This window comes from Crassostrea angulata, chromosome 9, assembly GCF_025612915.1.
Source record: "Crassostrea angulata isolate pt1a10 chromosome 9, ASM2561291v2, whole genome shotgun sequence".
NCBI classification, from domain to species: Eukaryota; Metazoa; Mollusca; class Bivalvia; order Ostreida; family Ostreidae; genus Magallana; species Magallana angulata.
In genome coordinates, this window is record NC_069119.1 from 17,368,844 (window position 1) to 17,383,574 (window position 14,731).

The 14,731-nt window shown below is 41.1% G+C and overlaps 1 protein-coding gene across 1 annotated transcript in view; it reads left to right on the plus strand.

Moving 5' to 3' along the window:
* LOC128163029 (mucin-16-like) overlaps nucleotides 1–14,731 on the plus strand; it is a 112,855-nt gene that overhangs the window by 80,075 nt on the left and 18,049 nt on the right. The window contains exons 88-91 of the mRNA XM_052826485.1: nucleotides 43–4,278; nucleotides 4,471–4,742; nucleotides 5,886–6,021; nucleotides 12,343–14,718. Coding sequence (XP_052682445.1) covers nucleotides 43–4,278; nucleotides 4,471–4,742; nucleotides 5,886–6,021; nucleotides 12,343–14,718 — 7,020 coding nt within the window. The remainder of the gene's footprint in view (nucleotides 1–42; nucleotides 4,279–4,470; nucleotides 4,743–5,885; nucleotides 6,022–12,342; nucleotides 14,719–14,731) is intronic.

The window sequence follows — 14,731 nt, forward strand, 5'->3', positions numbered from 1 at the left end:
AAATATTGCATCATAAATTTCAATTAAACTACATTGAACTAGCCACTCCATCCTCGAGAATAACTACACCTAAAATAATTACTACAACTACTATTGGATCCACTCCATCAACATCTGTCACAACTACATCAAGTGTACCAACACCGTCAGTATCATCAACACCAAGCAGTCCTACTCCGTCAGGAACACCTACACCCAGTGGACCAACACCATCGGTCACAGTCACACCAAGTGTGTCTACACCAGGTGGACCAACACCGTCAGTCACACCAACGCCAAGTGGCCCAACACCCTCAGTGACACCTACACCAAGTGTTCCTACTCCAAGTGGACCAACACCGTCAGTGACACCAACCCCGAGTGGACCAACTCCATCAGTGACACCTACACCGAGCGGTCCTACTCCTTCAGGAACACCTACTCCCAGTGGACCAACACCATCTGTTACACCAACCCCTAGCGGCCCTACACCATCTCTGACACCAACCCCAAGTGGACCAACTCCCTCAGTTACACCCACACCCAGTGGACCAACACCATCAGTCACAGTAACACCAAGTGTGTCTACACCAGGTGGACCAACACCGTCAGTCACGACACCAAGTGGTCCTACACCTTCTGTTACTCCCACACCAAGTGGACCAACACCGTCAGTCACACCAACGCCAAGTGGCCCCACACCCTCAGTGACACCTACACCAAGTGTTCCAACTCCAAGTGGACCAACACCGTCAGTGACACCAACCCCGAGTGGACCAACTCCATCAGTGACACCTACACCGAGCGGTCCTACTCCTTCAGGAACACCTACTCCCAGTGGACCAACACCGTCTGTTACACCAACCCCTAGCGGCCCTACACCATCTGCGACACCAACCCCAAGTGGACCAACTCCCTCAGTTACACCCACACCCAGTGGACCAACACCATCAGTCACAGTAACACCAAGTGTGTCTACACCAGGTGGACCAACACCGTCAGTCACGACACCAAGTGGTCCTACACCTTCTGTTACTCCCACACCAAGTGGACCAACACCGTCAGTCACACCAACGCCAAGTGGCCCCACACCCTCAGTGACACCTACACCAAGTGTTCCAACTCCAAGTGGACCAACACCGTCAGTGACACCAACCCCGAGTGGACCAACTCCATCAGTGACACCTACACCGAGCGGTCCTACTCCTTCAGGAACACCTACTCCCAGTGGACCAACACCGTCTGTTACACCAACCCCTAGCGGCCCTACACCATCTGCGACACCAACCCCAAGTGGACCAACTCCCTCAGTTACACCCACACCCAGTGGACCAACACCATCAGTCACAGTAACACCAAGTGTGTCTACACCAGGTGGACCAACACCGTCAGTCACGACACCAAGTGGTCCTACACCTTCTGTTACTCCCACACCAAGTGGACCAACACCGTCAGTCACACCAACGCCAAGTGGCCCCACACCCTCAGTGACACCTACACCAAGTGTTCCAACTCCAAGTGGACCAACACCGTCAGTGACACCAACCCCGAGTGGACCAACTCCATCAGTGACACCTACACCGAGCGGTCCTACTCCTTCAGGAACACCTACTCCCAGTGGACCAACACCGTCTGTTACACCAACCCCTAGCGGCCCTACACCTTCTGTGACACCAACCCCAAGTGGACCAACTCCCTCAGTTACACCCACACCCAGTGGACCAACACCATCAGTCACAGTAACACCAAGTGTGTCTACACCAGGTGGACCAACACCGTCAGTCACGACACCAAGTAGTCCTACACCTTCTGTTACTCCCACACCAAGTGGACCAACACCGTCAGTCACACCAACGCCAAGTGGCCCCACACCCTCAGTGACACCTACACCAAGTGCTCCAACTCCAAGTGGACCAACACCGTCAGTGACACCAAACCCGAGTGGACCAACTCCATCAGTGACACCTACACCGAGCGGTCCTACTCCTTCAGGAACACCTACTCCCAGTGGACCAACACCGTCTGTTACACCAACCCCTAGCGGCCCTACACCTTCTGTGACACCAACCCCAAGTGGACCAACTCCCTCAGTTACACCCACACCCAGTGGACCAACACCATCAGTCACAATAACACCAAGTGTGTCTACACCAGGTGGACCAACACCGTCAGTCACGACACCAAGTGGTCCTACACCTTCTGTTACTCCCACACCAAGTGGACCAACACCGTCAGTCACACCAACGCCAAGTGGCCCCACACCCTCAGTGACACCTACACCAAGTGTTCCAACTCCAAGTGGACCAACACCGTCAGTGACACCAACCCCGAGTGGACCAACTCCATCAGTGACACCTACACCGAGCGGTCCTACTCCTTCAGGAACACCTACTCCCAGTGGAACAACACCATCTGTTACACCAACCCCTAGCGGCCCTACACCATCTGTGACACCAACCCCAAGTGGACCAACTCCCTCAGTTACACCCACACCCAGTGGACCAACACCATCAGTCACAGTAACACCAAGTGTGTCTACACCAGGTGGACCAACACCGTCAGTCACGACACCAAGTGGTCCTACACCTTCTGTTACTCCCACACCAAGTGGACCAACACCGTCAGTCACACCAACGCCAAGTGGCCCCACACCCTCAGTGACACCTACACCAAGTGTTCCAACTCCAAGTGGACCAACACCGTCAGTGACACCAACCCCGAGTGGACCAACTCCATCAGTGACACCTACACCGAGCGGTCCTACTCCTTCAGGAACACCTACTCCCAGTGGAACAACACCATCTGTTACACCAACCCCTAGCGGCCCTACACCATCTGTGACACCAACCCCAAGTGGACCAACTCCCTCAGTTACACCCACACCCAGTGGACCAACACCATCAGTCACAGTAACACCAAGTGTGTCTACACCAGGTGGACCAACACCGTCAGTCACGACACCAAGTGGTCCTACACCTTCTGTTACTCCCACACCAAGTGGACCAACACCGTCAGTCACATCAACGCCAAGTGGCCCCACACCCTCAGTGACACCTACACCAAGTGCTCCAACTCCAAGTGGACCAACACCGTCAGTGACACCAACCCCGAGTGGACCAACTCCATCAGTGACACCTTCACCGAGCGGTCCTACTCCTTCAGGAACACCTACTCCCAGTGGACCAACACCATCTGTTACACCAACCCTTAGCGGCCCTACACCTTCTGTGACACCAACCCCAAGTGGACCAACTCCCTCCGTTACACCCACACCCAGTGGACCAACACCATCAGTCACAGTAACACCAAGTGTGTCTACACCAAGTGGACCAACACCGTCAGTCACGACACCAAGTGGTCCTACACCTTCTGTTACTCCCACACCAAGTGGACCAACACCGTCAGTCACACCAACGCCAAGTGGCCCCACACCCTCAGTGACACCTACACCAAGTGTTCCAACTCCAAGTGGACCAACACCGTCAGTGACACCAACCCCGAGTGGACCAACTCCATCAGTGACACCTACACCGAGCGGTCCTACTCCTTCAGGAACACCTACTCCCAGTGGACCAACACCATCTGTTACACCAACCCCTAGCGGCCCTACACCTTCTGTGACACCAACCCCAAGTGGACCAACTCCCTCAGTTACACCCACACCCAGTGGACCAACACCATCAGTCACAGTAACACCAAGTGTGTCTACACCAGGTGGACCAACACCGTCAGTCACGACACCAAGTAGTCCTACACCTTCTGTTACTCCCACACCAGGTGGACCAACACCGTCAGTCACACCAACGCCAAGTGGCCCCACACCCTCAGTGACACCTACACCAAGTGCTCCAACTCCAAGTGGACCAACACCGTCAGTGACACCAAACCCGAGTGGACCAACTCCATCAGTGACACCTACACCAAGCGGTCCTACTCCTTCAGGAACACCTACTCCCAGTGGAACAACACCATCTGTTACACCAACCCCTAGCGGCCCTACACCATCTGTGACACCAACCCCAAGTGGACCAACTCCATCAGTGACACCTACACCGAGTGGTCCTACGCCTTCAGGAACACCTACTCCCAGTGGAACAACACCATCTGTTACACCAACACCTAGCGGTCCTTCTCCTTCTGTGACACCCACAACAAGTGGTACTACACCTTCAGTTACACAAGTTACATCAACACTGACACCCTCCCAAACTACAATTTTATCTACTGTTCCATCTGAAACACCAAGCCAAACATTTACACCTTCAATCACACCAAGTCTTACAACAGCATGTACAACATGTATACATATTACTTCCATAGAGTATATCACTGAGTTAGGGCAAAAGTTTATATTCGAAAAGTTCAACTGTTATATTTTCACAATGTTTTGATGTTAACTACTCAGTAGTCGTTATTAGATGTTCTACAGGTTAGATAATATAGAACTGTGTGTTTGGTGTTTTAACATGTATGCATTTTTTTTTAATTAAGCAAATCCGTGTCGTGAAGTAAATGGAATGCTTGATGCAACAATTATACCAGCAACCAGCATAACCTTGAGTGAACCAGCAATTCAGCCAAACGTTGATCAGATTCGAAACGGACCGTTAATAGTTCCAGCGGATATCACAACGTTCACAGTAACTATTGACCTTCCCGGGGATATTCAGCTGGGATCCATCAATCTCGGATCATTTACAAATGTCAAAGCCTTTGAAGTTAATATCAGGAAACCAACAGACACACAACCAGTATTATATAAGGTTACAAAATTTATTATTTGCAAGTTAATTTTGAATCTTTTGATTTACTTTAACGTTGGCTTTGGAAAGGTTAAACAGTTGAGGTACAACGTCAACGAGTTTGTGTAACTAGAACTAGAACTAACAAAATTCCATAATCACTACGTTTATTGTCAACAGTTTTTCAAACCTCATAAAACCAGGAAAGTATAGCGGTTAGAACTTGCAATTTATACATGTTAGCATAAAAAGCTCTACACTTACTCTTTGACATGTTTACACACTAAACCTTTCTTTTGCAATAATTTTGTGTCCTAATGTAATACTACAGTACTACAATATAGGAACCCACTGTGTCCCCCATTTCCGTGCTATGCCCTGAATCATATCGTAAACTTCTGAACAGAACTCTATTATACTGTTAGTTGACTAATTAGCACTTAAAACCCCAGGTCTAGCATTTACTTCTTCATATTGACGCTCTCTCTCTCTCGCTCTCTCTCTCTCTCTCCATTTATTTAAATATGATACTATATTGAGATTCGTTTCTTTCTTTATCATGGTCCCTCGATTTTTTTATGTCTTTGTTAACACTTATAAAAGCACCAATGAGATATGGAACAAAAACTTTTATAGATTTGAAAATAATCACATTATTAAATTAATAATGAAAAATTAGAGTGCGGTACAGTAAATGTTAGTAGATCCAATATGTTTCTGTGTCTTATGTTCAGTCAATGCGTTAGAAATATTTATCAAGGCATAGTAGGTTACAATGGAAGTCAATGATGTCTATGATGGGATAGGTACAGTCAAATATTATTAGTTGTTTGTTGAAAATGGCCAATATTCGGGAATACCAGGATTTCGAACCAAAGACTAAAGAGGGTGAAAAGTTTTACGGAATCTCTGCACAAGATTATCATTGATGTTACTACAAATTGAATTTTAATTTTTTTATCCATTCCTAAGTTTTGTCCTCGTGTTACTTATTTTTTTCGTCATTTCAAAGTCATCCATATTAATAACTAGCTCTCTTCTGTTATTTTTTCCCCGAGGAAGTTAAGAACAAAATTGTTAAATATGCAATGTAAATGTTCTTCAACACATTTTCCTATGAATCAGAATATGCTTGTTTTATGTCATATTTATTACTTTTTACAGGAAGTTACAGACTCAAATATTCTTGTTTTCCCTGCTGGAACGATTGCAGATCAAATTCAAATTGTACTTTTGGAAAAGAATGATGTTTCACAAGGCTACCAACTTCAAATAGACCTTCGAGCTTGCTTTGAAACCGGTAAGAACATATATTATTATTATTATTATTATTATTATTATTATTATTATTATTATTACTATTTAAAGTGAGGAATCTTTTCCCCTCTTCTTTCCTGATTATCTCTTTTTAATGCAAATTTCAAATTTATTTAAATGAATATGAAAACAGTTTTGATTGCAACATAGTTTAACTGTACACAATATTATCACCGATATGTACTGATACTAAAGTAGTTATATTTGTTGGGAGGATGGGGAAGGGTCAATCAAAGCGCGATAATTCATTGAATGTATATTATAACACGTATACATGAAGAAAAAAAACCCAATAACAAACTGTCAACCATCTCAAAATACCATAAAACGAAATACAAATTCAAAGCAGAGCAGCACGGACTTCTTAAAAGATAGAGATAGGATTCGGTGCAATGGATGAGTGAGCATCCTCTGCTGACCGGTCACACCCACCGTGTGCTCGTTGTCGTAATCGGGAAAAAACGGAAAAGTCCTTAGGCAATTAGGTGATTAATTATGGTCTAACAATTAGTATGAAAAACTTCGGTCAGCATGCAACCCAGTGGAAGATGTATTTGCTGACAAGGTCGTTGTATCGACCATAGAACTTACGAAAAGATAACTTCAAACGAGACTGTTGATAGTCCTGTATGTCCTGATGTACCACTGTTCTTTGAATGCTTTATTCAAGCTTAATATAAAACTATGATAGTAATACAAACAAGAAAACAATGCATCAATGGGAACGACAACAAATCTTTCGCTTTTTTTTAACAAAACACATCAGAAATGATAAGATAAAGCTTTTGCAATTCATGAATATCCATTTACAGACAAAGTTTTGCATGTCATTGAAAAATATGTGTATTTGAATCTATAATAAGTGTAAAATAAATTAAGGATTCTAAACCTACATTTTAAAGACGTCTCATTCGGCCATATTCTCCCTTTGAGCGAAATTCTGATGCTCTGACAAAGCGTCAGGTTAAACGTCTGGTTAATATGGGCTCAATGCTCTTGGGAGTTCGTTTTAATCAACTCTCCTGTGCTGATACTCTGACATACTGGAAGTGAAACAGTGTTTGGACCTATGTGCAAATCATCACCGTTGACAAGACCTAGTACTGCAAAAATGATTGAAAGATTTTATGTAATGTTTTCAGAAGCAATTTTTGAAAGGAAACTTTTTTTTTTTATAAATACCTTGAAATTAGTCAGATTTTAATTGGAACGAACAGTTTATTTATTTTTTATCGTCATACATGTATATAATTTTACGCCAAAGAATAATATTGCTTCGATTATATTGTCAAGAAATTAACCGATTACTGATATATAATGCATTGTTGAGTTGGATGGCGTTAACTCTACCTTTAATAATTACACAATTCATATAAGGTTTTCCGTCTATAGCTTGGAACGCTTGTCGAAAAAGCTCGATAATTCACATAACAAAATCATGTGCCTTGTTAATTATATACAGCTTAGAAACTACTTTTCAGGCAAAATTACATATCATTGATTTTAAAATAGATAATACTTAATGAAATCAACTCCCTCCCCTTCAGTACTTTAAATTCTCTGTATTAACTCCATTAAAAGAAAACCTTTATATGAAAATATAGAAAAATAATTAAAATGATAAAATATAAGATTTTTTTCTTGAGTTAATAATAATTCAAATATAATAATATCTTTAAATTCAAGGGAAATCTAGTGGTAAATTTGCTTACCACCTCTTTAACGAGAGGCCCTTAGTATCACATTAGATATGCACAGCTTTTTACTTTTAAATCATTAGACTTTGACCCGTGTGTGCACGGGTTGACATTGCATATGATATCGGACATTTACGAAATAGATACATCGACACACCGTATTGTTGACAAGTACATAACTAAGCTAGAAGCCTACTATTAATTTCACTTCACTCTGCTTCGTTAAAATAATCTAACTTTGTCTCGGGACAGTCCATCGCCACAGTTAAAATGCCTTCCATATACCCGTAATCACATGGTAATATAACAACAAATTGCTGAATCGCTCTGAAACGATTTTGTAGAAAATTAATGAAGCTGCATTGAAAATAACAGTTAAATTATTTATAACAAACCATTTTGAGGCTGCAAATATCTTTAATCTAAAAATTTAATTCATGATTTTAATAAAAGATTCAACACTTTTTTACCAACGGTTTTTACTCGCTTCGAATTTACACACCATGTTGACATTCGAAACTCTTGGGATTTTTCATATTAAATGCACTGAATTTGAGTTATCTCCTGTATTTCCTTTGATGAACAGAATATATGACAAATTTTTAATTAAATTTAATGTATTTGTCATATAGGTTCTGAATTTATCCATGCAAATGTGATATTGTGTAAACATAAACTAAAGAGCCTCCCTTGATTTAGCGTCACTGTAATGCACATGCGCAAGATTTTAAAATCCAAAAAATCCAGATGATTTCCGGATTTTTTAAAGGAATTTCTGTTGATTATTAATTAGCGAAACTTGATTGAGAAAAAATAAAAACAATTTGGTAATCTTCAAGTACCAATGATGTTTGAAATGTGTAAAACAAAATAGAGTACTCGTCCGATTTCTTGGTATTTAAGCCCAAAAATTCTTGTCTATTATTTTAATATAGTAGTATAGATATGACTGATCGCCTTTTAGTGGCCAGTTATTTTATGTTCATCATTAGAATTTCTGTCAATTAGAAATTATATGATGACACTTGATAAATATTGAAGTTTTGAAGGTTTCTGCATATATTTTTCAAATATTTATATTTAAATGAATATATCAAGACACAAATACAAAAAAGCTGCTCAGATGCAAATATCTTCAATAAAATGGATTTATTTGTTATCGTTATATTTTCAAAAATTAAAGCGAGCAAACAATACAGTTATAAATATACTTTCTTCATCAGTAAACCTCAGTTGACGATGTAACACTCAAAAATTAATTTTTTATGTCTTACATGTTTTTTTAAACACTTTTTGTTCAAACTCTTGAAAAATTTTTTTTAGCTGAACAGAAAACACAAATATCCTTTTTAAATAATTAACGCTACTGCTTTTATTTTTCTCAAAATTTAAAAAAAAAATGTATATCTTCTATGAAAAAAAATTTGAAGATTCTTAACGTTTATTACTGACTTTTTATTGTCTTGTCAATTCTATGTGAGTATTTTCTCTTTTTTGAAATTCATTAACATATTATTACTCAATATATATACATGTATAAACCCTTTACTTATACTTGTCTTCATTTTTATTTCAACAATAGGGTTAATTTCGCTTGTAATTTGAAACTTCAAAGATTCGACATTTAGATAGATTGAGTTATCAAAAGAACGCATAATCCACATCAATTTATTTGGACAATTTTATAAATATGGTCATTTTTTCACTGATTGTGGATAAAATATTTCATACATGGTCAACAAAACAGCTTTTTTATTTTAAATATTCTATGTGATTAAGTAAACAAAAATGCTTAAAAATATGTGTGTGTTCTGCAGAAACATTTACAATGTCATGTAAGAAAGCATTAGCTTTAGAAGACTTGTTATGAATAAAGCTGCAATAATCAGTTTAAAAATAAGAAAATACATGTACCCAATGACGTCACTAAAACTGTTCTTCGGTTCATAAAGTTAATGGCTAGAACTTCTCCAAAAATATAGCAAATAGGTAAATAATTGTGTTTACTTTAAAAAAAAAACCAAGAATTGCTATCGGCAAACGTGTAAAGTTTCTAGCAAACATCCCCATTAAATCTAATTTATAGTAGTAATCTGGTTGTAATGTAAAGAAATACATTTGCAAGAGAAATTATTCCTCAACCACCAGGCATATGATTACATTATTTAATCGATCGAAACAACACCTACACATCATTTTGATCTTAGAAATAATTTTGATTATTATAAATGTTTATATCAAGTAAAATTCAAAAGTAGTAATGTTTCGAGACTTATTTAAAAACCCTGAAACTTAATGGTAAAATTTGTTAGAGGGTCTCGATTATATTAAATGTTAAAAAGCAAAACACCACCAGACTGTCCAGTCGTTTTTTAATCTTTTATTAGTGATATCAAACTTATTGTTGAGATCCATTGCGATTGTTTTCATTGAGCGAACTTCAATTATGAATTTCTTCAGCTTTTTAAGTTTAACACGGCATCAATTTGTATGATAAAAATGCATGTGTCTATATTAAGAGCAAACATCTAAAACAGGATTATTTAAAACGTTCTATCTACACACATTATCTGACATTTGTTGCGCGGGGATGTTAAGGAAATATGGGCAATTTAGCGTTTTATTTTAACTGATATATTCAAAATCGTGAGATTAATTAATTGTTTTGATTAAAAAAAAGTAATATCCAGTGAAAGAGATATCAATGCATCCAAATCGGGTAGTACATCACTGCTACATCGTTGCAGTATCACGTGACAGCTTAAAAATGAGCATGTATATTCCTTAATATAAAATGATAAAGAACACTACCTATTGGTTTCCACAAACCAATAAACATATCAAGTGAAGCCAAAACATCTCAGTTTTATCAAAACCGCTGCTAGAATCCTTTATACTCCATAACTAAATAATTAATTAAGAAACCTTCCCAACTTTTCTTCAGTTTGCACGGAAAACGGTACGTTGCATCAACACAACACATAACACAGGATTCTAGCAGCACTTTCAATTTAAGCATTGATCAAACTATCGATACATGTAAAATTTGAAGTTCCATACATACGGGATAGTGTTGTTCTAGTCGGGTTTTTTTATCATAACAACGACAGATGAAAACCTGGCCGAGAAATGAAAGCAAAATAACATACGTTTGTGCGTATTGTTTTTTTTTCAGTTATTAATATATCACACCAAAATACTTTATTAGAGTTCTTAACAATGCTTTCCGATCAAATCTACACGGCATTGAACTTTCAGTCATAACGTCGTCAATGTGTAAATCTACGTTATACAATATAATTTGTGAAAAAAGGTCTCCAGTATTTTTTATTTGGTTTTTTATTTTGTCTACGTTTCCATGCTTAGATATTTGAATATGTACATAATAACTAAGATTGGTGATTTCACGAACTTGCATGTAACAAAGATTACATAAGCTTCCTTAACACCCCCGCGTGATCACTTTTGTTATCAATAAGTGTAAAGTAGACATGAAGCTGAACGATGTAATCAATGATGTAATTTGGCGGGTAATTGGTCGTAGTTAATCTTGAAAGAAATTAATAATTCAAAGATTTTCTTCTATATTCTGATTTATATATAATCCGAATCTTACCATTCTTGTCTGCCGTCTCTATTTTAGTTCATTAACATAAAAGACAATTTGTCGCAAATGCCCTATGTTTATTTTGATACTAATAATCTGTTAATGGATCAAAAAGGATTGTAATTGACCAAATGGTAGTTCTGCAATACATTGGCATCCCTAGAGATATTGTTTAAATGTTCACCTTTTACAGTGGTAAAATACATATCATTTTTCATAGCAAAGGACATGTTGACACACAAACCCATGATAAACTAAATGTCAAATTATCACATGAATCCCTCATACTTTATATATCATTAGAAAAAATGTACTTTTGAAAAATTGCTATCTTCAAAAGTCAATGATTCAATCAAGAAGAGAAAAAAAAGCAGAATTAGGCGTTTAGCCTATACATGAATTCTGAATTTATTTTCCGCTTAGAAGCCAAGCAAGCGCATAGGAAAGTAAATACTGCAGCGTGACATATATAATGAACAAACAAACTCTCAATGACATTTAATTCCTTATTAATTAAAATCCGAGTTTCTCACTACGATCATCAATAACTTCAAATTTAGATTCTTTTCTCAGTGTAGCAATGTAACTATTAATAACAGAAATTGCAATCATGTGCCCCTCAAATCACTGACCAAACAAATGTTATAATTCCGAAAGAGTTTTAATGGCTTGTACACTGATAGGTGGTGACTAAAGAAATTACAATATTTGTTCTCATTTCCGTTCTTATAATAAAAAGGTTAAACATATTTATTGACTTATCGTCTCACTTTATTCAGAACAAGAGTTTAAACACGCAACCGATATATGCTTTGTGTCCTATTTTATTCAAAACATAACATATTGGATGAGAAATATGCTGTGTTTCCATAATCTTAAAAACATGTAAAAAAAATAATAATAATTTGGTATCAATTATTTAATGAAAAGGGTGAGTTAAGTTTGTACAAACAAATTTATGTTAGAGAGTAATAAAAAACTTATCGAAAATCTTCCGCAGGTACAACTAGTGTCCAACCACAAACAACACCCATATCAACAGGCGTTATTTCAACAACGCCCTCAGTGACGAATACACCTAGCCAACAAACACCCTCAGTAACACCAACACCTAGTGGCCCACCACCCAGTGGACCAACACCATCAGTAACAACAACACCTAGTGGACCAACGCCATCAGTTACACCAACACCTAGCGGGCCAACACCATCAGTAACACCAACACCTAGTGGCCCAACACCAAGCGGACCAACACCATCAGTAACACCAACACCTAGTGGCCCACCACCCAGTGGACCAACACCATCAGTAACACCAACACCATCAGTTACACCAACACCAAGCGGACCTACACCATCAGTTACACCAACACCTAGTGCCCCGACCCCCAGTGGACCAACACCCAGTGGACCAACACCATCAGTTACCCCAACACCTAGTGGCCCAACACCCAGTGGACCAACGCCATCAGTTACACCAACACCTAGCGGACCAACACCATCAGTAACACCAACACCTAGTGGCCCAACACCCAGTGGACCAACGCCTTCAGTAACACCAACACCTAGCGGACCAACACCATCAGTTACACCAACACCTAGTGGCCCAACACCCAGTGGACCAACGCCATCAGTTACACCAACACCTAGCGGACCAACACCATCAGTAACACCAACACCTAGTGGCCCAACACCCAGTGGACCAACGCCTTCAGTAACACCAACACCTAGCGGACCAACACCATCAGTTACACCAACACCTAGTGGCCCAACACCCAGTGGACCAACGCCATCAGTTACACCAACACCCAGTGGACCAACACCATCAGTAACACCAACACCTAGTGGCCCAACACCCAGTGGACCAACGCCTTCAGTAACACCAACACCTAGCGGACCAACACCATCAGTTACACCAACACCTAGTGGCCCAACACCCAGTGGACCAACGCCATCAGTTACACCAACACCTAGCGGACCAACACCATCAGTAACACCAACACCTAGTGGCCCAACACCCAGTGGACCAACGCCTTCAGTAACACCAACACCTAGCGGACCAACACCATCAGTTACACCAACACCTAGTGGCCCAACACCCAGTGGACCAACGCCATCAGTTACACCAACACCCAGTGGACCAACACCATCAGTAACACCAACACCTAGTGGCCCAACACCCAGTGGACCAACGCCTTCAGTAACACCAACACCAAGCGGACCAACACCATCAGTTACACCAACACCTAGTGGCCCAACACCAAGTGGACCAACGCCTTCAGTAACACCAACACCTAGTGGACCAACGCCATCAGTAACACCAACACCTAGTGGACCAACACCCAGTGGACCAACGCCTTCAGTAACACCAACACCATCAGTTACACCAACACCAAGTGGACCAACACCATCAGTTACACCAACACCAAGCGGACCTACACCATCAGTTACACCAACACCTAGTGCCCCGACCCCCAGTGGACCAACACCTAGTGGACCAACACCATCAGTTACACCAACACCTAGTGGCCCAACACCCAGTGGACCAACGCCATCAGTTACACCAACACCTAGCGGACCAACACCATCAGTAACACCAACACCTAGTGGCCCAACACCCAGTGGACCAACGCCTTCAGTTACACCAACACCTAGTGGCCCAACACCCAGTGGACCAACGCCATCAGTTACACCAACACCCAGTGGACCAACACCATCAGTAACACCAACACCTAGTGGCCCAACACCCAGTGGACCAACGCCTTCAGTAACACCAACACCAAGCGGACCAACACCATCAGTTACACCAACACCTAGTGGCCCAACACCAAGTGGACCAACGCCTTCAGTAACACCAACACCTAGTGGACCAACACCATCAGTAACACCAACACCTAGTGGCCCAACACCCAGTGGACCAACGCCTTCAGTAACACCAACACCATCAGTGACACCAACACCTAGCGGGCCAACACCATCAGTAACACCAACACCTAGTGGCCCAACACCATCGGTGACCCCAACACCCAGTGGCCCAACACCATCAGCAACACCAACTCCTAGCGGCCCAACGCCATCAGTTACACCAACACCAAGTGGACCGACCCCCAGTGGACCAACACCTAGTGGACCAACACCATCAGTGACACCAACTCCATCGGTAACACCAACACCAAGTGGCCCAACACCCAGTGGCACAACACCGTCAGTCACACCAACACCTAGTGTTCCAACACCAAGTGGACCAACACCTTCGGTCACACCAACACCTAGTGGACCGACGCCATCTGTCACACCAAGTGGATCTACACCTTCTTTGCCTCCACCAACCCCTGCAACAGCTGTATCAACTCCCCGTATAACAACGCCATCAATAGGTAAGTTTGCATG